This window comes from Poecilia mexicana, unplaced genomic scaffold (genome assembly GCF_051168715.1).
Source record: "Poecilia mexicana isolate PSO_F unplaced genomic scaffold, ASM5116871v1 scaffold_1, whole genome shotgun sequence".
NCBI lineage: Eukaryota > Metazoa > Chordata > Actinopteri > Cyprinodontiformes > Poeciliidae > Poecilia > Poecilia mexicana.
The window spans coordinates 14731183-14757173 of NW_028263370.1; the positions used below are offsets into that span (position 1 = coordinate 14731183).

General features: G+C 40.2%; 1 protein-coding gene across 10 annotated transcripts in view; it reads left to right on the forward strand.

Moving 5' to 3' along the window:
• The window catches only part of nfixa (nuclear factor I/Xa), a 125988-nt gene extending 102000 nt beyond the window's left edge, over window positions 1-23988 (forward strand). For 7 of the 10 annotated variants that reach the window (XM_088005091.1, XM_014981919.2, XM_014981944.2 and 4 more), the window contains 4 exons: window positions 5569-5697; window positions 9845-10011; window positions 14913-15001; window positions 19262-23988. In XM_088005091.1, coding sequence (XP_087861217.1) covers window positions 5569-5697; window positions 9845-10011; window positions 14913-14981 — 365 coding nt within the window. In that variant the 3' untranslated portion in view covers window positions 14982-15001; window positions 19262-23988. The remainder of the gene's footprint in view (window positions 1-5568; window positions 5698-9844; window positions 10012-14912; window positions 15002-19261) is intronic. The other 3 variants (XM_088005101.1, XM_014981954.2, XM_088005079.1) reach the window with 2 other exon arrangements.
• Window positions 23989-25991: the final 2003 nt, after the last annotated feature.

Consider the following 25991-nt stretch of genomic DNA (forward strand, 5'->3'; position numbering starts at 1 on the left):
ATGTGACAAGCATGTAGAAAATCAGGGCTGAGGCCCTTAAAGCACAAGAGCAGTATTCTGAACAATGCACCATTTACAAGCTTCATTGGTGTGATTCATGAGCCTTCAAGCAGTGGCTTTATCTCTCATAACTGTCAGTTCTTCTTGTGAAACTTTTTGAGGTCGTCTTGCTCATACTGACGTGACACATTCACTGACAGTAAAATATTTACTTGTACTTGTTTTGTCTCTCACATGTGCACACTTGCAGAGAGGCTTAGTCATATCCATACGGACCCTACGCTCACACACACATATGTAAAGTCCTCCCAACACACTGCAACTCGCAGCACTCCCAACCCCATCCCCCGCCACACTACCACATTGCAACACACTTGCTTGCCGTGCTCCCCGCCCCTGCAGGTGTTGAGGTGGCTGCTCCGCCTCTATCCCTCTGCGCTGCTCTCCCCTCCATCGCCTCAAATCCATTTCTTAAGATGTTCCTGAGGATCTGAGGTGTAAAATCCATCCTCCAGCTCCTTAGCTCCTACTTTGGCTCCTCTTCCCTGCCTCCCTTCCGTCTAATTGAAAAAGGTGTACAGTGGGAAGGGCCCCGCAGAGAGAGAAAACATGTCAGAGGAGGAGAGGTTGGAGACAGAACCCAAAAATTAGGCAAGCAAATGGGGAAAGTGGGAAGTGCAAGAGGGAATAGCAGGGATAGCTGGCAGAGAAGATGACTTTGGTGTTTTTAACTGGTGAAAGCTGATGAGGAAGAAGGGTTAATTAGAGTGTGAAGCAGAGGAGCCAAGAGTCTTGGATAGGTTTTGCCACTGTCTACTCTCACTAGAGCCTCGGCGGCTGCTCCTCAGCTTCTGTTCCACTTAGCTGTAAATGTAATTAAGAGGCTGTTCATCGGACCCACAACGGAGTTTGCACAGCCTCACCTTTTATCATTTTCTCTCGCTTTACATCACCTGATTTCTTTGAAAAGATATCAGCACAATTAAAAGCCGTGTACCTCCTGATGATTTTTTTTTCAAATCAAATTAAATATCTTTATAATCCGAAGACAGTAATTAATATGCAAAATTCAAGTGAAAATGTGTTAAGCCGAAAGCTTCGGGAATTACCAAGTTAAACCTAGAAACAAAACAATGGATTATTGTAAAGGGAGAGCAAAAAAAAAAAAAAAACACAGAGCGGATGTGGGATTAAAAGTGTGGTGTGCGTCTGATTTTTCTAAACAATCCCACCTGTCATTGACAATTTTCACATGGGGATTCCTGTACAGGTGGGAGGTATATAAACAAACAAGCTCACTGGCACACTCTAGCACAAACAAACAAATTAAAGGACCCTGCAGGTGCGCCGCAATGTCTCTGCGTGCCACCAATCACTCACCCTGATTTCCTTGAAAACCCCTTGCGTCCGCACGTCCACACACACTGTTCCTCAAGATGCATTAGCACAAATAAGTCGCACAACAGTTTGATTCAGAAATAGATTTCTGCACATACACAGCCCAGTCCAGTCCAGCACACACACACTCTCTCTCACTCTCTCTCACACACACACACGCACACACAAGGAGACACAGCTGAAGCACAGTCCCAGATGGTGTTTCCGTGTGTTTGTAGCCTTGGGATCCATGAGGATGCTAGAGACAGCTGCTCTACAGGGGCGAAGAAGGGTGGGGGGAGGTTACAGGAGACTATCGAAGCAACCATGATTTCAGATTAATTCCAAATTATTTTGAAATTTTCCTGAGACACCGGAGACTCGTGACAGTGATGGCCTTCCTTTAAGGTAAATGCTGCATACTCGCAGAAGCACACAGCTGTGCACATATGTGCTTTAAATCACTAGAGAGAGAATTCCCCAACTTTCCTGCAGTAATAATTATGCCCCGTCTTTTAAAACCATGTGTGTGTCTGTGGCTGTGTGTTCTTCAGAGGCGCATCTGGTGGTAGGCCTGTTAGTGCAAAGAGACAGAAGGGTCATCATGGGAACGCTTGATTAGTTGCCAGTGAAACATTAAGCAGTGCCAGAAGAGGAAACAGTGCAAATTTGGCACACAAACATAATTCCAGATCAGACCACTGCACCGTCTGTGAAGAAATATTGTCTGCAACATTCACTGATACTATCAGAAGTTCCCCTACACAAATGTCAAACACTTTCCGTTTTCGGCTCCCTTTGCGCCCTTTTTCCCAAATACACTGATTTGTGAAATTATTCACACCCATATTTTGTCACTTAACCACAAATATCACTGCATTTTTGGGGGATTTTTTTCTGAGGAACCAATACACATTACTGAGAAGTGGAAGGAAAATGATGCAATTTACTTCAAAATACAAATCATAGAAATGTGGTGTGTCTTTCTAGTAAGGCCTCTATACTCTGATAAGGCGAATTAAAATCCAAAGCAATCAAATAGCCTGCATTTGGCCTGCTTTTGTGTAGCAATTTACCCTACATTCAGTCATTCACATTCAGTCTTTGATGGTGGTAAGCTACAACATAGCCACAGCTACCCTGTGACCGACTGACAGAAGCTAGGCTGCAGTACAGTAGGTGCCACAACGACTGAGACACAGGTAGCGAGGTTTTTAACCAGCAACCAGAAAAAGAATCCCTACCTCCTGAGCTACTGTCATCCTGTCAATCAGCTGCTTTCAGATCCCTGTGGTATCAATAAAGTATTTTTGAATTTGATTTTGAATGCATGGAGTGTGCCTTTCTGTAATTTAATCTTTACATTCAATTCAGATGTTCTGCGAAGGCCTGACAGGTTCCTAAAGACAACTTGAGTGAACTAATAGCATCTTGAAGTCCATGACTCACATTAAACGGGTCAGGGAGAAAGCTATAGAGGAGTTTAAACCAGGGTTAGATTTTAAAACCAAGCTTTGCACTTAACACAATTTTAACACAACTCTTAAAAACCATTCTGAACATGGAAAGTATGCCACAACCGCAACGCTACCAAGGCATGGCCGTCCACCTAAACTGAAGAAGGTGGACTGTAAAGGTAAACCCAAAGTGAAATTTATAATGTACTTGCTAAAAGGATTTGTGTGGAGGAAAACTAAACTTTACATTACCCTAAACAGACTGCTATGGGACGTGGTGTCAGCAGTATCATGTTGTGGCAGTGCTGCACTCAGATCTATTAGTTTATATTTTTGTTAACAATGTTGAAGACCTTATAATATTGTCCTTCCACATAAATTATGCAGTACTTTCTGTTAACGTAAAGCTCAGGCAATATGAATAGTATTTCAAAATATTTTTGAAAGGTACTGTATTTGTTGAATTCACATAGAAAAGAAACGGCCATCTCTACTCAAGCGAAACCACTACAGTTTATTTCTTAAGTTTTTCTTTCCCCAGTTTATGTGTCGGTTTTTCCCAGCTATGTTCTGCGGTGTCTTTCCGTCTCTCAGTCTCTGCAGACTGCTCTTATTTCCACCTTTCTCCCTCAAGTGTGACAGTGTCATAGCAATCATTGCTAACTGCTGGTGTCAGAAGTGGGATTGGGGTTGTTTTCATGCTTGGAATCTCTTTGACAGTACAATACGCCCCCAGACTTGTGCTAATGTGGGGTGAGGAGGGATGTGGGGGGAATAAATATCTGCTAAAGACATAAATGGTTCACACGAATTCACTCCCACCTGCTTGAGACTTAACTCTTTCACACAGGGAGGGAAGGTTTTACACGCCTCCACACTCCAATAGACTTTCACACGTCTCCAGCTGGAGAACTGAGGAGAAATCATATTTAATGCCTTGTATGACGCGGAGGGGCCACAGAAATAGACTACAAAACAAAAGTCCAAAAAAGTTTAGGAAGAAATCTGTATCACACCGCACACTTATTTGGAAGATTAGAACAAAACTTACAGGGGAAGAAATGTGTCTTTTGTTGCATCAGTCAAACATAGCAGTCTTTTCAGTGTGTGTGAGTGCGTGCGCGCAAGAGATAATAACCATATTTAACATCTTATGACATTTCAATTTCATACATGTTGTCAGAGCAATGCATAGAAGAAAAAAAAAGACACTGCTGCATTTTTTACAGGTTCTGCTTTGCTCTTTTGCTCCTTCACATATTTTCATGTCTCTCACATTCTTCTCGCCTCTCTCCCTCTGTCTCCTCTCTCTGTCCGTCTGCTTGTCTTTCACACTCACCAGCTGCTGTGTCCATACTGTACAGTGCGTGCTATTTCTGAATGAAGCTGTCTCATAGTGCGGCCAGTCTGTGTGCGCGGCTGAAGCCAGACCACTGCTAGTTCAATGTGGCTGCATTGTAACTGCGCTCATAGACAGAGAAACCCTAATATTGGCACCTGGAAGAGAGAGAGAAACATTAGATCTGAAAAGCATATTGTGGGAGAGTTGAGATTATATAAGATACAGATGTTCCTTTGCATTGAAATAAAGACCAGATTCAGTTTTGATAGAATCATTTTTTTTTCCTGTAAAGATATATTTTGGGCTTATTGTTAAAATATTTCCTTGCCCCTTTTATAAGACTATACCGTATCTTTCGTTCTCTCTCATTTGTACAACAATAGCTCCAATATTAGCTCTCAGGAATTGTTTTTTTTTTTTTTTACATTGTCTGGTCACTTGTAGTCTTGATTGGCATAAATGAATAGGTTGGGTTCTTTATAGTGAGGTTCTGTGATGTTATCAGTAAGAGTTTCCTTATCTGTATTTAAAAAGATGCTATGCAACAGTTAGTTTTTTACAAGGTTATGAAAACAACAGAGACGGCGGAAAGCTAACTGCTAGCCAGACGGCAACTCTTGTTTTAGCTGAATTTAGCTACTCAACATGACTCAAACTGAAAATCTTTCATCTTTGCTATGTTACACTAAGTATTAAACATGTTTTATTGCAAGAGATCATTGCAACAAGTTTGTTACTGCTTTCTCAGCTGAGCAACATCCACATTAATATTCTAATATGTTGGCAGAACCTGCTAACTGTATTAATGTGCCAGTTCAGCTTCAAGCAGGCCGTACTAATTCTACTGACAATGCAGTGAACCTTTGGATTTGGTGGCATGCTGTCACTTGTGCAGCAATGTGGACAACACAAAAATAACAACTTAAAAACACATAGCTACAAACCTATTGTTGTCTTGTGAATATGTAGTTGGTTAGATAGTGGGTAATAAAATTGTTATAAACTGTTAAAATTAGCTAAAACAGGCTCACCCATCCGACTTGCCGTTAGCTTTCCTCTTCTCCAAGGAGAATCCAAGGATTTATTTTTTATTTCACTTCAGTTTTCTACAAACTCACAGTGATATAACTTTTTAGTTCAGGTAAGGACTCTATTACTGATAACTTCACAGAGCTTCACTTGAAAACACCCTGACTATACCCTTGATTATACTGACCGGAGGAAAATCATTCAAAATCATTCTTGTTCAAGCCCCCCTCCATGAAGTTCAGATAAATTTTTTTTAAGTGTAGCTAACAAAAACAGCAACATTTTCTTGATTAAAACCACCTCTCTTTTTTTCTCCCTTTTACCCCCAATTTTATTTTTGATCCCATTTTTTTTTTCCGTCAGGATTGTCCTCGCCTGGTTCACTTAAGAAGCCGGGGAAGTTTGATTTCAACGCCCTGACTTCCCAGACGAGGTCCCCCCGCATGGCGTTCACACACCACCCGCTGCCTGTGCTGGCAGGAGTGAGACCAGGTGAGAGCCCTGCCATGAAACCAACAACCCCCCTTAAAATCTGAAAAAGAGAGAGAAGGAAAGGGAGTTTTAAACTTGATTCCAGATTACCACATTTACATTCTGCAACTCAAACAAAATGAAGTCCTCAGTCGCGTCTGAAAATTTAAATCCTGAGCTTATGGTTGGTGAATTAACAAAAAAGGAAAACCTTCCAGTTCCTCAATTACAAACTGTAGAGAAGCAACATGCCTGTGGAGTTTCACATATTCACTGTTGCTGCAATCATAATGGTTGGCATAAATTCCTCTTTCTCTCTCTCTCTTTCAGGCTTTCTCCATCCATCCATTATTACCACCATCTTTGTGCTTGTGTTTTTAATATTATCATTGCATGGTACTAGTGCTGCATCCATGCCTCTGTGAATGACTTGCTTCTCATCTTACTGCTCCATGGATTTGTTTTAATGTCTGTCAAGGTCGGATTATGCATTTAAACTGACAAAGCTTTTCGCTCTGAAGGAATGACTTTGAATGGATGTAAACACTTCACCATATGGAGCTGTACGGCATTTAAGTGGAAACAGGAACTTTCTTTGTTTCAGATGTGAGACAACAAGGCTGAATAACAAGGTCTAGCTTTTACACAGTGTACATTAAACCCAATGAATTCCTATTTTCTGCTTTTTTACTTATACTTACCCAATTCTAATGTAGGTTTACGTTTTTCAACCTTTTCTTGATGCAGCAGACATGGTAGGTTTTTGAGATTAGACATTTTAAGTTATTTTCAGCAATATAAAATCTGGAGAAGATGGAATTTCTTTACTTCAAGGACTTTCTTTCTATTTTTAAAGCATTTTGGGGTTCTAGACAACATGGACTTTATTTTTGTTTTTTTTAATTAAGCCTGACAATTCTAGGTGGCATTGATAGCCTAGTTTTTTTTAAGCATTGCCATTATAAATGTTCCTCTCAAATATCCAGGGTGGTATTACAAACCAGCCAATCCAGGAGTCCAGTTCATTTTTCTCAGTGAAGACAGGTTGTACCCCCAAGGGCTGAGATAAGGAAGACTGTGGATGTTGGCTTCTGTGTTTGTACCAAGCTTCCACTGTGTGTATTAATTCAGATGAAGTTATATTAAGTGTTTGAACTATTGAATTAAGCAGTGTAGAATTTTGAAACTTGTGTAGGAGACCCAGATTAAAAATTGGAGTCGGGCATCAATAACTGTACACGTCTATGTGTAGTCACGAGAAACTTGAAAAGTAGCATAACCAGCACATGCCCATCTCTCTGTTGTTGTAACTTAAATGAACAGCCACCATGCCTCAGTTTCCTTTCTACATCTATTAAAAGTATTGACTCAATTTTAATACACTGAAAGCAACGTTAGGTCTGCTTCTACGCACATGCCAAAACAATATTGTTAATGATACCAGTAGCACTTACATTTATTAGTTTCGCTAATCGGAACAAGTTGAGATTTTTTAAATTTCAAACTAACATCAGTCACTAGCCAGTTTCTCAGTGTATCTGTAGTTAGGCTACACAGTATGTGAGCTACACCAGGTCCATTGTGCAGTGGAAGACATTTTCTAGAGTTACCAAAATATTACTTCAGTAGTTAGGGTAAGTTGTCCTCTTCTCGCTTCCTGGCCTGAAAGGGTAACAAACATAGTATCTCTAACAGAATTCCCTCTAGCATCTCCAGTTTGCCAAAAAGTCCCTGTGGAATGGTCTCACTTTTCAAAGAAATAAATATGTCCTCTTCTCTCAGTGCCTGCCCCCCCCATTCTATTTGTCTCTCAGAGGAGTAGGTTGGTCTGCAGCCAAGCCAGAGCTGCCATGTAAAGGTCACTTAAACGCATTGGCCACCATGTTAAACCGTATTGAATTTTGCTTGTGGAGCTCCCTACAGTATATTTAGAAAATGCATTCTTGTCAGGATATGCACAATTAAGACATGCTGTTTATCTGTACAGTGCAGTCTCAGGTCCCCTCAAGAATCCAAAACACTAGGTTGAATGTTGAGTTGGGATGTGTGTAAAGTGTTGGGGGAATATCTCTGCTTCCTTTGTTACTCAGCTACCCTCATACACTCTTCAAAACTGTAAGAGAACTGCTTGCCAGGAGCTTTTTATAAAATGGATAGGCTGCAATGACACAGTATTCACAGATTGTGCCTCAGTGCATTTACGCACCTACGCATCGATACACACTTGCATGTTTGTGTGAATTTACACTTTTATGGATGACTTTCTGTGTAAAAATGGCTGTAATCCAAATGGAATGTCCCCCGAAGGCCTTGGTGCCACAAACATACTGGAGGATGATGGCAGGGAGGAATGAAGAGAGATGGGGGTAGGCAGGGTAGAAAGTGAAAAGGTTTAACGGGGCTTCACGGCATGCTCTGGAAGTGTTGAGGCTGTTAGTCATTCCTGTGGAGGTCTTGTAAGAGTGGCTATACTGGGGTTCGGACTGGATAGTTTACACCTGGATTTTGGCTTCAGACTGGCATAGGGAGTTGCCAAATCGGCTGATGCCTCATTAAACCAGCTTAGAAAGTCAGCCATCATGGCCGCAATTACATTCACATACGCTAATAAGCATATAAAAATAAATAAATCAAACACATGAAAACCAGAGCAACAAAAATAAAACAGTCATGAATGTAATCCAGGCCACAGGATTGCTTGTGGAAAAAATATCAACAATACAAACAAAAAGGGTTAACAAGCTTACTTGGAATAATTCACATTAAGTTCTCCAGGTTTTCCCCAGCCTAGCTGCTTGTGTCTCCAGTTAGCTGAGCCATTTGTCAAAACCATAGAATCACAGTGGAGAGAGTGCAATCTAGTTTTTTGTTTGATTTGTACCTGTGTGTGTTTTTGTGTGTGCGTGTGTTTGTGGTTGGCTGACTCGCTGACTAATGTCTCTGGGAGGTGTTTTGTGGTTTGGTTGGGGGCAGAGGGGAAATTCTCTCCCGAGCTTCAACCTACTGGGCAGAACCACACAAGGATGTGCTCCTGATGGATTGCACATCACTGACAAGCAATAAAACAAAAGTGGAAAAACCCAGTGAGTTTGAAGCTCCAGTAAACCCTTGTGGTTACTTTGTGTGGGCAATAGAGAGAGAGCAAGAGAGAGAGAAGGGGAAATGAAGATGGAGTAGAAGATAATTTAGCAGACACTGTGTATTGTAAAGATAAGCTAGCTTTATCGGAGTTCCACAGAAACCTCTTGAGTTGATGCAGTTAAAACTAGACATGCACCAAGACATAGGCAGGTGGTTGGAATCCATCCACAGCTTGATAAGCGCTGACTGGTGACTTTTTTTTTTTCAATCAGTGAATGCACTGTACACTGCCAGGTCACACTAGCAGTTCTCTTTTGTGTCGATGTAGCTTTGAGTGAAAAAAAAGCCATTTTAAGCTACCATATTTTTAACAAGATGTTGCAATGTTTCTGCATTTCATTTATGCTGTGATATAGTGAAAGAGAGCAAGACTTCAAATGGGAGGACAAAGACGCTATACGAAGTTGATTTGCTTTATCCTTTTGAGCTATAAAAATATGTTACAAGAAAATGCTGGATTTGGAAATGTTTGCAGCGTTTGGGAAAACTCAGAGTTAAGGTCTACCTTCTCAAGGGAATACACATTGAGTCGAGCTAAAGACACTAAGTGCTTATATAAGATGCTAGATACCTTTTAAATTGTGAACTCTATAATCATTTTCCTGTTATAGATGACTAATAAAACCCTATTAGAAAGTGACTGCTCTTTAACCCATGGCGTGACCTCATCATCGCTCCTAAGAAAAACAATTATTAACCACCAATCAGGTTGGAAAAATATTTTGAATGCTCTTCTTACTTTAGTTCTTCAAAAGAAATGGAAATGTGTTAAAATTGCTAGGTTAAAGATGTACAAAAATAAGAAATCGTCCCCACATTTTAGACCAGTGCATCTCTATTTAGGACATATGTCTGTCCTAAATATTGACACACTGGCAATACTGCATGCTAATGTAAATAGCTGAATTGTTGAGTATCTTATCTTTGTTTTGTTTCTGATGATAAAAACCTGATTTGGTATCCTCTCCTTACTTTTCCCTTCCTCCTCTTCTCTCTGTTTTGCTTTATATGGCCTTTTTTTTCTTAGGGAGCCCTCGTGCCTCAGCTTCAGCCCTGCACTTCCCTTCCTCCTCTATCATCCAGCAGTCCAGCCCATACTTCACCCATCCTACCATACGCTACCATCACCAGGACCCACTTAAGGATTTTGTGCAGTTTGTGTGCACAGATGGCACAGGACAGCCCAGTGCACAGGTAGGTGATTTTTTTTTTCTCTGGAGGGCTGACTGTGAAATGCTGTGCTATGTAGCATCGTCGTTTGTGACGCAAACTCACGCAAAGGAAACTGATTTAAATCACAAATTACTGAATTAAAGGAACATTTTGAGCAGCGTAGTAACACAAACAAATAGGAGAAAGATCCAAATCACCTTTGACTCTAAGATTCAGTACATTCTACATCTTCTGCAGTTGGTCTGAAAGAGATCTTGTTTATCAGATGTGCAAATAGAGGTTTTGGCCAGAGCTGGCAACTGGCATTTGATCAGCTGTAGAGCAGCAGGGCTTCAAACTTGGGGCAAGCCAGCTGAGGATTTGTAGTAGCATTAAGATTTGTACTGTTTGTAGAAGTAATTATCCATGGAATGAACCCAAATGTGACCTTTAAGTATAGAGGTGCACTCGAGGAACAAATATTTCTGATCATATGACATTTTTTTTTTTTTTTACAATTTTACTGTTTTGTATGGAAACAGTGTTCTCTCAAGATACACAACACCTGTCACAATCTATTTGGCAGTGTATGAGGATTTTGTTGCTTAATGCCTGGTAGGGGATCAAGTAATGTAAATGGAACAAAGCAATTCAGCATTAGATATCTGAGAGCTGCCCTCTGTGCCGATCTACTGAAACACAACATTCGGGTAAGTGTTTATTTGGAACGAGGCATAAACCAAATGCCAAAGCTCTCGGAAGCTCAGAGGGAGCTGCTTTGGGGTTGCATACACAAATCTGTTTATGGTACCTCTGCTAGCCCAACAGCATGCCCAGCTTTATTGTCAAGACGGTTAACTTTTTGACCCTTGAGGGAAGGTTATATATGCTCTGACACAAGTGCAGAGTAGTACTGTAAACCTTTACTGTAAACTTGACCTTTTGAATTTCACATTGACTTATCAAGCCGTGTTTTTTATCTTTAAACATTTATTCTCATTGCTTTTCAAACTAAAAATTATGTATCATTTTATCTGTAACATACATGTACTGAAGGCACAGACACTCATCCAGACAGACATCCTTTGCACACAGTGCTGATTTTCCTTTTTTATAATTTCCAGTTCCTACATTTCACTATAACTTCTCCTAACAATCCATCACTATCCTTAAATTAATCACACCATCTGTCTTTCTCCCCTGTGTGTGAGATAATGTTCATCACTTTGATAATTTGCAAAACTTAATTCTGTATATGTATTTCAATCACTTTCAACAACTTAATGGTATCTTTACAGTGCCTTTTCGTATTCTTGCACTTTTTCACCTTTTGTATCAAACCACAAATCTTCTAAACATTTAAATGGGATTTATGTGATAGACCAACAACACAAAGTAGGGCATACCTATTAGAAAAATTAGACATAGTTGTTAATTTTCAATGCAATCTAGTAAGTGTGTTGAGCATTTATACTAACACCAAGTCAATATTTTATACTTTTTTATACTTTTAGGATAGCTTTTCAAGTTTTTTTTTTGCCAATTCTACTTGCTAAATCTCTCAAGTTCAATCTAATTGGTATTTGTGATGAGTCATTTTAAAGTCCTAAAAAAAATCTAAATTGGATTTACTTTTGTACTTTGACTTGGCCATTGTAACTTATTAAAATGCTTTTGATCCAAACCAATCTATTGTTTAGGCCTCTGAGACCTTCACAGAACAGCTATATTTACTACATTAAATAACATAGATTGGCTCTGTTTACATTTTAGATTAGCTCTGAAGACCATTGGTTTATTTAAGGACATCAGAGTAAAAGGAATAAATAAACATCATACTTTTAAGATTTTTATTTAAATACAATTCTGGAAAACCGCATAGAATTTTCCTTCAGGCTTGTGTACTACTTTGTGTTCTTTCATCACATAAAATTTTAACAAAATTCATTTAACTTTGTAGTTTAAATACAACAGAATGTGAAGAAACTTCTTCGCAAGGGATTGTGTGTGTGTGAGTGTGTAAGGCTCCCTGTCCACTGTATATTCTTGGGGTGTGCCCTCCTCATCCTATCTGTATGGTCCATCTGCAGCCAAATGGAGGTGGCCAGAGCAAAATGCCGGGCTCCTTCCTGCTGCCCCCGCCACCCCCGGTGGCGCGCCCTGTGCCCCTCCCTATGCCCGACTCTAAAACCATCAGCACGCCCACTGACGGTGGACTCAGCTCACCCGCATCGCCGTGTAAGTCACTTCCCACTCCCCTCCACAAAAGATGCCCAGTCTCCCCCAAAAATGCAAGCCTGTCCAAGCCCAAATTTGCAGTAAATTTATTCAGTAGTCATCCTTCTAGAACATAAAGTTTGTTGGACCCAAACAAGTGCAGCCATCATAGAAGTTCCAGTGTTATGGGTGGTATCGCTTTGTGCCATTTATTTTTGTAATTCTTTAATAAACGCATGAAATATCTGGAACCTCTATTATGGCTACTCTGGCAGTGGTTAGTTTTAGCGGTTTGAGTTTTCCATTAGGTTGCAGTCTGCTCAAACACCCAGCAGCCCCCAGGAAACTTGCAGATTTGCTTGCCTTCCTCTTATCAAATGTACACTACCTAAGTGTACCAGCAACCAGTGACATTGTCAGGCCAGAAGCCCACGCCTTTGCCAAACCAGAGATCCTCTGTCACGCTTCTCTGCAGCCCTTTTCAGACATGAGTTTGTTGCATTAATGCCTTCATCAAGCTGTTAAAAGGCATAATTCATGTATTCATACATTCGGGTCACATTCATGTTATTCTTACCTCATGGTTTTAATAATAGATCATCTAAACAGTGATGGACATAGATACTGTGTGCACAAACTGTACATATATATCTATTTATATGTAGATGTTATACTGAAGGCCTACTAGATTTGGGACTTTCATTCAAATAAATACATGTTGTTTTGCGATAGACATGCCTATTAGAACGTTACATCCACTGCAGAGACTAAACTATAGCAGCAATAAACAGTAGCAGCTAAAAAAGGTTAATATTTAAAATTAAAATAATTTGCTTTTTTTTCTAAGAAACTGAGTCCTCTAACAGAAATAAAATTTAGCTTTATGATCTAGTAAAAATCTGTATTTTTATTTTTTTTTTTACACCACTAGGGATAATGTTTTAATCATCACATGTCTGCCCCATCTTTAGCATCCAAAGTGCTAAATTAGACAGCCTGATTAGGAGCATGTCAGAAATGGTTGTATAGGGAGCACAGATGCCGTCCAGTTTAATGAAAGCAGTTCATGTCTGAAAGGGGCTCACTCCTCCACGCTTTGAATTTCAGTCGTCTTTTCTCTCTCCATGCCTTTGCAAACCAGTTCTGCTTCCTTCCTCCACCTTTTCTCTCCCTCTTTTTCTCTCTGGTGTTAGATTTCCTCTTTGCTCCACAAGAGGCAGTGTAGTTTCTCTCCTTTCTTTTGGATATGTTTGGTAGTTTGCAAAAGGAGAGCAGAGCCTATTTCCTCTCTTGCTCCAAGCCTTTGATCAAAGCAGCCTTTGCATGTCCCTCTGACATCTGCAATACAATCTACCCTCATCTCATTTCTTTTTTGCTTTCTTCCTTTCTTTTTGTGTATTTATATTTATATATATATATATTTGCTCATATTTTCCTTTCTTTGTTTCATTTTTCCTTTATTTTTCTCCTTTTCATTTTTAAGGGAACAAAATTAGGGCAGTTGGCGTCGACTCCAAAAAGACTCCATGCCCCACTTCACAAAAGCAATCCCCTCGCCATTTTCACACAAATCTCATAACAATTAAAAATTGGGAACAAACTAGACAAGAAAATCACATCATTGCAAGAAGAAGGAATGTCTGTAAACATGAAGAGGAAAATCTAATCAAACCTGTTTAATCAGTGCTATGCTGGGGGAGTGCGTAAGAGGAGTGTGATCTGAGAGCGGTGAGGCTCTGGTTGGTTCCATCCCAAACAGGTGCGGTGCAAGAGTCGGGTCATGGGAGAGGCACACCAGGAGGGGGCGCTGGACAGAGCAACCGGGGCTCCTTTTTCCTTCTTTTTCTTCTCTTCCTTACATTTCAGCTTCTTCCTACAGTCTCAGATTAACCTGTCAGACCTATTTATTTATATTAACATCTATATAAATAAATACGGGGACATTTCGTCATTTTTTTCCCCCCCTCATCCTGATGACTGTTATCACTGTAAAGTTTTTCTTTCCCTTTAATTTTTTTGTCTGTATATCTTAATACTAATCATAAAGCACATGTAAACATGCATACAGATGCATATGGTAACGCTCACACATGCATCAGTTTCCAGTCCTGTCACTGTCACCCCTACGCATCCCCATCCCCTCTACTCGTTCAGATCAAGCACAGCAAAGGTTCCTCTCAGCCACCATGTTGGAGTCCTGTTAGCACAACTGCCCTAAATTTGGTCCTGTGGCTTAACTGAGTGGTACCCCCCCGCCCCCGACCCTCTCCCCCCATCCAGCCCTTACTATGTTAATTGTGAATTACTTATAAATATCAATGAGTAGTGTTCCTCCATGTGATGTCCACACTATTTTCTCACTGGTTTTCTGAAAACCCAGTGGCTTCTAATTTTTGAGGCCAGGGGGCTGCTGAGGAGTGTCTGTTTGCAGACTGTTTGCCCCTCCTTCAAAAACAATTAAATGGTGGGTTTAAATATATTAAAAGGAACCTGCCGACAATGTGGACAAATAACTACTATCCAATGAAGAATCAGCATTCTTCCCTCTTAACGACTTTTCCACGAAACTCCTTTGACAGAAATATACAGTCACACCCTTAGCAGGTTTAATATCTCTATATTCAGTCTTAAAGAAAACAATGATGAGAGCATCAGACTCTATTACAGGCTGAGTGTGTATGCGTGTGTGTAAAAGCATGTACACACTTGTATCTCTCTGTTTGTAGCATACTCCACGCCAGGCTCCACAGCTCCCAACCGGTTTGTCGGCATCGGAACACGGGACAACTTTCTGAATATCCCCCAGCAGACTCAGGTACCCTGCCAGCCTCCCTCATCTACTAAACATCCACATATCCACCGCCTCCTCCTCCCTCTTTGTTTGTGTCTTTTTCTTCCTCTTCGCTCATCACCCACTATAAGCCCGACTCTGCACTTTGCCGTTTATAGATGCACCTTTTCGAGTGACAGGCTTTGATTAAAGAGGCATGTTCTTTAGAATGAAGGCCATGATATAAAGGCAATAGTTAATTAGCTGATCTGTTTTAGCAGCCTGCTAAAGTCGATAATGAGTTATAATATTTGCCACAGGTTTTCTGAAATCTAAACTTTGGCACTTTGAGGGTTAACATTTTAGCTTTTTCCCCATCTTGTTCCGCTCTGTTTCTGCTGAAAAACTATTTTCCTTCTCTCCAAACTCTCTCTGCTACATTGAGTGTTGCCCATGTATCAAGGCCTTCAGTTTCAGTATTGGTTTACAGTGCCTGTACCACAGTAGATTCCCCACAGTGAGAGTAAGCAATGCCAGTTCGTTTTAGCTCCAGCAGTGTTGATTTATCTCTACAAGGTCCCACAGTGTGTGTTAGTGCAGCGTGTGAGGCCAGCAGTGCACTACATTGTGGTTTCAGCTTTGGCTATGCTCTGCCACTGGGCTGTAGTGTCTTGGGCCTCCTCCATCACCAACACAACTTTTCTCATTAGGGGCTAACCGCACCTGCCTGCAGCCAACTCAGCTCTCCCGTCCTCCCTACACACACATGGAAACGATCTGCGTTTCTGGGCGGCACGCCCCCAACCCCCCCGGTGCATGATCTGTCCACGTTCCCCATGAGCTCCTTCTGCTTCCCAAGCCCCCCACCTGCACCACTCTTCCACAGATGCAGCTTTGGCACTTAGGGGACATCCAAACACAGTCCAAACGTGATTTAACGTGTATGCAGATACACTTTAGCGCTGAGCCAAAAATCCTGCCCCACATTCTGTGCCCTACAATAAAGAACTTACTTCTCCCTAGCATGCCAGTTTTCTCTTGTTGTCAATAAAAAAAAAGCATTTAAAAATTTGCACTTAAGCCATTTCATGTACATTTCTGTTATGCACAGTAACAACGTAGGCACTGATAGCATCAGCTCTCAGTTAGCTGAGCCTAGTAGGTCAGCTCCAGCCTCAGCTTGTGTGAGTAGCAGAGGTCTCTGCCTGTCCTGCTGTTCTCTGGCATATGGCGAGCTTCAGACGATGGCCCTGCCAGCCCGCCTTGAGGTCTGCAAGCCAACTAGCCAAGACAGAAGGAGAGAGCCTTCCCACTGTTGTCAGAGTAATGAGCAGACAAAAGCTGGTCTGAGGAGCTCTCTGGTGGCCAGGCGTCAGCTATGCAGGAAAGGGGAAGGGAAGATATGGAAGCCTGGATGAAAAACAAGAAAGAACGGGACAGTTGAAACGAGGAGTTAGTTGAAGCTCGCTGCACTCCACAGTCACGTCCCGGCTGTCTGGTTGCCAGCAGCAACCAGACATGATGTCATAGGCAGTTGAACTTGGACTTGAAAGGGGGGGTGGAAGTGTTGCAGGGGGGTCTCTTTCCATTGCCAAGGATTACATTGAGAGAGTTGGAGTAAAAGAGAGAGGATAGGAAAAAGCTTGGTGGAGCCAGCAGAAGGAGGTGTTATCTACAGACACCAAGATCAGACAGATGTGTTGGGAATGAAGAAGTTTGAGAGGATTGATACTTTCTTAAGGTTTACTTATGTATGTGGGGTGGGGGGACAACAGAAAGTTTCCTGTTGAAGGTGCGGTGAGTAGCTGCTCTCTTTAAGCTGAAGTCTGTGGAATGTCACAAGCTGCCAGAAGCACTCGGCCTGTGCCAAAGCCTCTACTCTGCCATCTTATCAGACTGAGAAACCCGATCTCTGGACTAGCTGCTCACAGAAGCTTTACATTGTAGCCTGAGAGCACTCTGACCCACAGTGCACACACATAGTAGTAGGATCACCTTACATGTAAACTGGTAGCAAATGATAGTCGCTACAGTCCTTTGTTGGCGAAGTGGAAAACTAAATAGTGACACGAGTGCTGCTAACTTTGTAAAAACACAACTGTTTTATTTTAAAAAGTAAGCCATGTGACATAACCTGTGAGAGGAAGGTATGAAATTGAAAACAACTTTGTACTAAATGGGACAGCTGAGCTCGACTAATGTTGCAAAAGGAGTAGAGGGTCGCCCTCTAGTGGTTGATGGATAATTCAAATATATGGTTCTAAATATGCTTCATCTATTTCACAAAAACGCCTACTTGGGGTTTTTTCACCAAAGCAGTTCCCATGATAAACTGAGCCTGTGTTGTACTGACTTCTTAACTGGTACTTTTAAATAACACACCAGTTTGGCGCAACCAATCTCTTAAAATGTCCTCCAGTAAGTGTTTGATCGTTCTCCTGTTACATTGTGATTTCTGTAGACAATCATAGTTCAGAGTGATGGCTTAACTACACAAATCACACTATTTATGTATAAATCTCTGAAAAACAAATTACTTATTAAGATAAATTTAAGTGTGTTTAAACAACTTGCTGTTTGTCAATACACCTGCCATATCAGACTTTAATCCACTTATAACTGTGTGCAAGCTGATGTCAAGCAAACATTTACAGCAGAGAAGAAGGGCTTGTGTTATTTCTATGCCAATCTGACCTTTTGGTAATGTTTTATCTTGAATTAGGTAAATTAAAAAATAAACCAGGAGTTTAGGAGTTTTCAAGATGACAAGCACAGCATTTTTGATTGCCAGTGTCTGTTAACCAATGTTCAGTTCAGTGTAGCCCGGGAACCAGTTTGATGGAAAATCCTGCTGTGTATTAATTCTGCCTTGCTTAAATAGTTTAACCCTAAAATACTTTTACTTGCTTTTTAAGGTACCGTATTTTCCAGACTATAGAGCGCACCTACAAACTTTTAGGAAAAAAAAATAAATAAATAATGGAAACGTACATATATAAGCCGCACCGGGCTATAAGCCGCTGGTATTTCCGCCGCTCTCGGTTTTCCATAAGGACCCAGCAGAGGGCAGAGAGCAGAATTGCTATTGCAACAACACATTATCAGTAGGGTAAAACTAACCTGTCTCACGACAACACCGAACCATAGTTTCATTCATGCTGAGTTTACTTGCAGCGGCTCTATTTCCCTCCTATACTGCCAGATCGATGCCCCTCAATTTAAAAGCTGCATCATATAAGTTTGAAGAAATTTCTCCGTCGTGCCTGATGCTAGCATGTGCTTGTTCTAAATGAAAATTAGCACTTTATTCTTTGATTTCCAATTTTGACCTCCAATGATTCACTTCCTGCTAAAGAGCCCCCTGGTGGTTGAAGAAAAATCCACAGAAAAGCCGCACCGGGCTACAAGCCGCATGGTTCAAAGTGTGGGGGAAAATGTAGCGGCACATAGTCCGAAAAATACGGTACATAAACAAAGCACCAGAAATAAAATTCAACATTCAATTTTAAATACAAATACAATAATGTTTGATACATTTTAATATTATAAAAAGGTTTATTTATCTCAGTACCTCAAGTCATTAAGTGGAATATATTTTATAGATTACAAAGACTACAATGTCTCTATTTCTGTTAATAATGTTGATTTTTGTCTTACAAAGGATGACAAAAAATTAAACAAAACAAAAACATATCATACTGAAGAGGGTACTTAATGAAAAGTATGTTTAGTAGCTGCTTAAAGGTTATCAGTTTCAAAAGATACTTTTAATCTTACAAACGAGCCTCATTGCAATGCATATTGAATTTTACTTAGTATGAGTGTATATGTTTCTGAAAACTTAGATAAAGTAACAAAAATATGAATGGTTATGCATCTGCTCACATTACATTTTACACAATCAGAAAGGTGACTAAGTGGTAAAAATACATATACATTAGAAATAACTAAAAATAAAATGTGTTGTTAAATGAAATTTTTTTGGTCTTTCGATTTTTCTCATCTTCCTTCGCTTATAATCTAGTTAGGAATGAATTCTGTAACAATGATTTCCTCTGAGGTTTGGTGAATGTAACATTTTTCACTTTACTTTTAATTTATTTTATAATTAAGCCCATGTGTATATGTGAAATGTTCTCTGTTCAAAATGAATAACTTTTCACACCTTGCCATGCTTTTCTCTGCATGCTGCTTGTAATGATTGAATTGGGTTAATTGATTGGAAATATGAATGCCCCGATAAGGTGCAAAAATCTTAAGCAAAACATGTCTTCTGTGTTTTTTTCTTTTTCTTTTTCTTCACAGTCCTGGTTCCTCTGACAAGGCCTCTCTGAAGCAACAGCTAAACGTGTGTCATGAAAATTGGAAATCTGAAAAACAAAAACGCATCACCGCTGATAAAGAACAAACTGCTGACACTAAAAAGGTCTTTCTCGCCAAACACTATTGAAAGTACTACTACAGAAAACGGAAAAACCCCACAGCGCCCCAAGAGGACTCCCACTCCAACACGATTCGAATAGGACTGTTTGTCCCCTTTTCATGGAGGAGGCTCCAATGAGATTGAACGGACAGACTCAGAATGCAGGGAAGAGGAAGAGGAGGAACTGTCTCACAAACACTTTGAAATGGCAGAAAGGAAACACAATGTAAAAACCTGACAAATGACCAATTTAACATTTGTTTATCTTTCTTTTATATACATATATTATATATTTCTTTTACATTTTGTTGTCTCCACAATGAAACTCCATGCATTGGCTGGGAGATCCAAAAAAAAAAAAAAAAAAAAATGAACGTAATGACAAACGGCGGAGTCAGATGTGCAAGTTGAAAAGATCACTACCCACATTTCATACGTGCATATCCGTGAATTTTATTCTGCACATCTCTCCCCCAGCGTCACGGTCCCACTTTCCACCCACTGCCCCACATAACGCCATCACAGCTGGAGCTCAAGAGTTAACCACGGCCTCATACCTCTGTGTCAGCACACTCTGCTGCTCCACTCACTCAGCCCTGAGCCCCTTTCATTTCCGATTGGCCAATCATGGTGACACCATCTGATGGTGTGACATATATGCACTAAGTGGCTGGTCTTTGTTTACCTGTCGAAGAATCAGGGCGTCCTGCTAGTAGGAGAAGTGAAAGTCATGAGGCGAGCGCAAGAAAGTGAACACACGACAGACAGTCATAACACTAACTGTGCTCTTTCGTCCCCTCACCTATGCACTATTAATTCATTTTCAATAAGGGATGAATCATGTTGCACATCAGTGGTCAGATGAGTGATTGGAGGAGAGGACCGAGGTTGACTGTCACCGTAGGGATGAAGCTGTGTTAACGTCTTGGCCCCTAAACATGACACATTCTCAGGCACAAGCATGCACACAAGCACCCTATTATCCATCAACAGCAGTGCGCGCACAGCATCAGCTTCAGTTTATTAGCTTTAATTTTGTTTTTCTTGCAATTTCTTTCAGATTTGGTTTTGGGTTTGTATCACCTGGATTGTTTTGCACCTTCTCTTGCATGTCATGCCATCATGCGTTTCTGTAGTTTGCAGTTATTCATTAAGTAGCACATTCAGACTTTAGCAGCAGCTTCTCAAACTTCTCACAAATGGACAGCACAGTGGCAACAGCTCATCACATGCATCCCTTGCATTGCTTCATGCTGCATCCCTGTCACATCAACATCCAGAAAACACACACACAAATGCATACACATATACAAAATGCACACTAAAACCACCGGCAACCTGAATAAAAGGGAAGCCTTTTAAACTTAGTTCTCCAAACCGCCTTTGTTAATGGTTTTTCATTCATTTAAAGGTTGTCTTTTTAATTTGAACTATTTTTATGTAAATGTTCACATTAGAATCGCTGTTATTTTCATCATGACACAATCCAACTCACAAAAGCTGACCTCACAAAATAACTGGACTGCCGGGCTATTGGTTCTGTTTTGCAGGGATAGTAAACCGGGCTGTGAGAGGACTTTCTGGGTCTCTATAGAAACATTAGCTCTATGTACAGCAAGTCTACGACAATATATGGAAGTGCCTCTGTATTCCCTCCATGCAATTAGTAATTAACTTGACTTCAGGTTCTATTCCCGTATATAAGCTAAGGCTACAGGGAACGTTGGTGTTGGTGCATGTGGAAACCTTTGGCCCAGGACGGATGTTCATAGAGGACTGCAACCATTTTTTTTTTCTTATAAAGACAGAGAAATAATATACATATATATTTATGATGAATGCTTCTTTTCCACTTTTACTCCTCAAGCTTGTTGGCAGTCTAGTTATTTTCTGAACTCTTACCCCCCACCCCACACAATCCATTTCAGTAAGATCGCCTTGCTGTTTCGAATCAAAACGACACACACCATTGCCATCTGCATTATAATACCTAGATGACCATGTTAAAAAAAAAAAAAGAATCGACCGTAGGTTTGAAGAAAAGTGTTTGTTTTTGATGGAAAGTATTATTATTGAAAATAATGTGTCGATTGAGCCACGTGCAATGCATTGGGTAGATCATTGTGTTTGTCTGTTAGAGATTTTTAAGAAAGCTACGAGAAAAGAGAAAAAAAAATTGTATTTGTTTCAAGTCCGTAAGCTCCGGGACTCTAAACTAGAGGGCCATGAAAAATCCTAGTCTTTGTAAGTTGGGGGTATTTGTTTTTATTTCTTTTGTCTCTTTTTTAAAATGTTTTATGTGTAATCATTTGTTTATAAACATGTGGGAGGGCTGAAGGAAAAAAAAATCTACACAGCTTCAAAACAGAATCTATCAAATGAAAACTGGTGCTTTAACACTATAAATCCAGATTCCTTTTCAGAATTATTATAAATGAACAAAAGTAACAGACCATTTAGGAAACAGCATTATTCCTCTCTCTTTGTATTCTTCTCTTTGTATCTAGTATGGGGAGAGGTTCCTGTTCCTTAAGGTTGTGACACAAAAGGCATTCTGGTTCAACCTTTCGAAAGAAGCAAACCCTAAACAGAAAACTTAGCCATGCACTGCCTGACACTCACCAGCAAAAGTGAAACAACCCTCCCAGTTTCATTCTTTTTTCTTTTTTTTCCCCCAAACAAAACATTGGCATAAACAGCTGAAATTATTCTCTTCACGTCCATAATCCTCCTTTTTTTTTTTTTTTTCAACCTTTTCTTGAATCCAGAGTTGGAATTGGAGTTCTGGTACTGATGTGGATACTGAACGTCTGTACAGATAACATAAAGAGAAAGGGGGCATAATAGCATCTAATCAGGCAGAACTAAGAGGTCTGAGCCATTTATATAGCAGTCAGCAAGGTGAGCCTCTCCCCCCTTCCTTTCCACTCCCTCCTTTGTAAATGATGACTCTTAATAGTGCTTGTGCCGTAGTGTATAGTTTCCCAGCTGTAAAGGTTGTCCCTTGAAAGTGCCTTTTGTTCACAGACTCCATTTTGTAATTCAAAATGCCCCTTTTTTTTTTTGTTTCGTTTTTTTTGGAAATGGCTTTAGGTTGCAGGTTGCCCCTGAGTGTCACAAGGCGGCAAAAGGTTGCTGCCCAATCAGCGCTCAGGGAAAGCTCCTTCCTCTGGCTGTAAAATGAATCCCCTCTTCAATGTTCCTCCCCTCTATCCTTACTTCATTTTCAAAGCTGTGTATCTATATGTTTATAATATATATATATAGATATGCGCCTTTGTAAAGTACAAAAGAAAACTGGTGTGAATTAGTTCTTTACTTTTTATTGATAAATGATGAAAAAAAAAAAATTCAAATAGGCAAAAAAAAAAAAAACTTGTTCTTGTTCAACTCTTGCTTTTGTTTTCTTTTCCTCTGTCTCCACTGTCTGTTTTCTCTTAGGCACTGGAGTAGTCTGTAACTGTGTCCGTCACTCTCCGTCTCTCTCGCGCGCGCTCTGTCCCGCCCTCTCCGCTGTGGCGAGGGTAAAAATAGAAGAAAAAAAAAAAAAGAAAAACGAGAAAAAAATATTTGCAGAGGAACTTTTTGTCTGAGCAGAATGCAGTTAGCTCACATGTTATTCTTGTCTGTATGCTTCACATTGTATTACCATACCCATCTTCTTCAGCTTCTCCATTCAGCAGCTAATGTAAGTGAACAAATTACACTGATGGGCTGTTGGGGGTGTCCTTGGGTGGGTTCAGGAGGTACGGCAGAGTTTAAGGGTGTGTGCGCAAGAGAAGAGAGAGGTTTACAAAGAAGACTGATGGGGTCGACAGGGCTGAATGAACTGCTATGGCGAGGTTGGTAAGGGGCTGCTCAGGCGAGGATAAGAGTTTGAGCTTTTGTTTTGGCTATTTATATTATGGCTTTGTTCTATACCCTCTTTTTGTTCCCTTTTAATTAGGAATTCTTTTTTCATATTTGCTATCAGGGTATGCTGTCATTTAGGCTTCCTATGAGGAAGCTTCGACCTGTAAAATTAAAGCTACAAGCACCTTATAACCGGAAATGTCCCACATGAGGCTGAAAGGGGTGGTTTTATTTCCTTGGTTAAAATCTCATATCAATTCCAACCAAACTTTTCAAAGAAAGGTATCTTTGTTTACGGCAGGTTCCACACTGTGAAACCCTCAGCAGTATTAGCCACCTACCACGCAACAACCAGATCGCTAAAAACGCCACCAAGAACCTGATCTCTCCGCTTTGAGAGGATTCAGGGAAGTCCCTCCCCGTTTCACCTCTGCCCACCTCATGCCAGACTGCTCCGTCTCTTTGTTTTGTTGTTTATTTTGGTCTTCTGATCTTTTTAATGTGTATGGTTACTGGTGAAATAGGCAGCCCCCCACCCCCATCTCCAGTACCCCCTCCCCCCATCCCCCGATCCCTTGATTCCCAGCTCTTCTGCACCCCTGTTAGTATCCTCAGTGCAGCCCCACTTCTTTGTAAGAGCACCCCCAGAGCTCTAGGTGAAATGCATGTGTTAATTACAGTTTCTTTTCCATAAGAAGAAAAACACAGTTTGAGAAGAGCAGCACCTGATTGAATAAAAAGGATGTTCTTGACTGTACCACCTTGATGTGTCATGTCTTTCTTCCTGATGCCTCAAGATGGAGTGGAACTGAATATAAAAGGGTAATCTCTGGGAGTTAAGCATCCCACCCATCCCCCATTTATTCCTATTGAACCACAGTGATGAGAAACAGAAAATACACCCTCTTTCAGTTGTTGGGTTTATTACATATCTGAACATGTAAAAATGATCTTGGTTGTAAGTTGTACTGTCATGGCCTTCTAAGCTCCAAAACCAAAATTATTCCAAGGAAGGCCATGTGTGCAATAGGTGGTTTGTTTCTTGAACGCACTTCCAACTTGATTGTAGTTTATTTCTAGCAAAGAAACAGAACAACAAAAAATCTCTTACAACTTAGATGAAAGCAAAAGTTAACAATCTGATTTTACAAGTTTAAAAAGTGTAAATCATTTTGATTTTGGGGCTTAGAAGGGCATGACATAAGTCAAAACATTATTTGACAAACAAGAGGGTGTAAAAGTTACCAAAATAATTTTAACAATTCCAAACACAAAAATCCATTACAGACTTTGGTTCCAAACTAACTTAACTATACGCAAACTGCCCATAGAAAAACTAAAACTAATTGATAGAACTTACAATATAACAAAAATTCAACATGTATAAAACTCATACATTTTTCTTTGCTAAACAAAAATGGGGCCAAAGTGGAAAAGAAATAAAAATACATCCTGTGATTCAGAAGCTTGTAAAGTCTATCTGGACAGCAACTTGAAGCAGTGCTTTTCTTTATGACTGTCGGCACTTTACTCCATTATAGAGGATTTTTCATTGTTCATTGGTTTTCAGGTTTTCCTTTCTGCACAGCTCTTTGAAGGTACCACCGCGGCATTTAAATCAGGGCGACATTTTGGACTTTGAATGGACCTTCACAACAACTTTAGCCTTTTTGTTCAGTGATTTCTCCTTTAAGTGATGACCAGATGGCCCCACATTTAACTGTGGAAATCTTCACTCAATGACTGCAAGGTGCTCAGGTACCAACATCCATCCCTTAATCTGGGTTTAGATTGTTGGCAAATCATCATCTCTCCGCCCTTGTGCTTAAAAGTTAATATGAGATGTAATTGCTGTGTGTCACAAGTAAATCTTTGCTCTGATCTGTCATAAGGACATTATTCCAGAAGCCTAGTGCTTCATTCCAGTGCAGCATGCTAACATATTTTCATAAAACTTTGGTGGTCCAATTGAAACCCTTTCAAACTGACATGCTTGTTCAATCTTTTCTTCTGCTGACATGAACTTTAGTATTTAGTATGACCTTTGCTTGGATGTCCACTCCAACAAATACTGGCAGCTGTATTAGTCTTTTTCCACTAACGTTTTTTACTTTAGTTTGGAAATGGTTTTATAACCCTTCCCAGATTAAGGGACAGTAACAGTTGCATCTCTAAACTACCGTTGATCTTCTTCCTTGGCGTTGTGCTGAAAGAAACATGTGCGCTCCAGACCAGCATACTTCTGTTTTTATAGAGGCTTTAAACACCAGCACCTGGCAGCTGCTTTCACTCTGAAATCCTACCGTACAAAGGGTTTTTTTAAGCTTCAGTTTTTGTTTGATAAATAAAATCATTTTAGACCCTGCTGCTGCTAAAACCCAGTTAATCTAGATTAGGATTTCATACAGTGCTAGATTTAAAAGAGGGTTCACATTATTTTCTCCAACTTAATTTCAACTCTCTCATTGTCGAACATTACTCGGTCCTTATGTTTCTGACTCCTCTCTTAATTCTCCAAAGCTTTTTCACTTTTTTGTTTTCCCCATCAAATCAATAGATGCATTATTTTACTTGTGAGATATTACTAGTTCCACTGTGAAAATATGCTATGAATGTAAAGCCATGCATACCTCCAACAGCACTTGAATCTTTAGCATTCTCACTTATGGATCATCAATTTGTCCTGAAACACTAAATTAGAACAAAAAAGTTTGAGTTTAAGATAGAAAGAAATGTTTTGATGACAAAAATCATAGACTA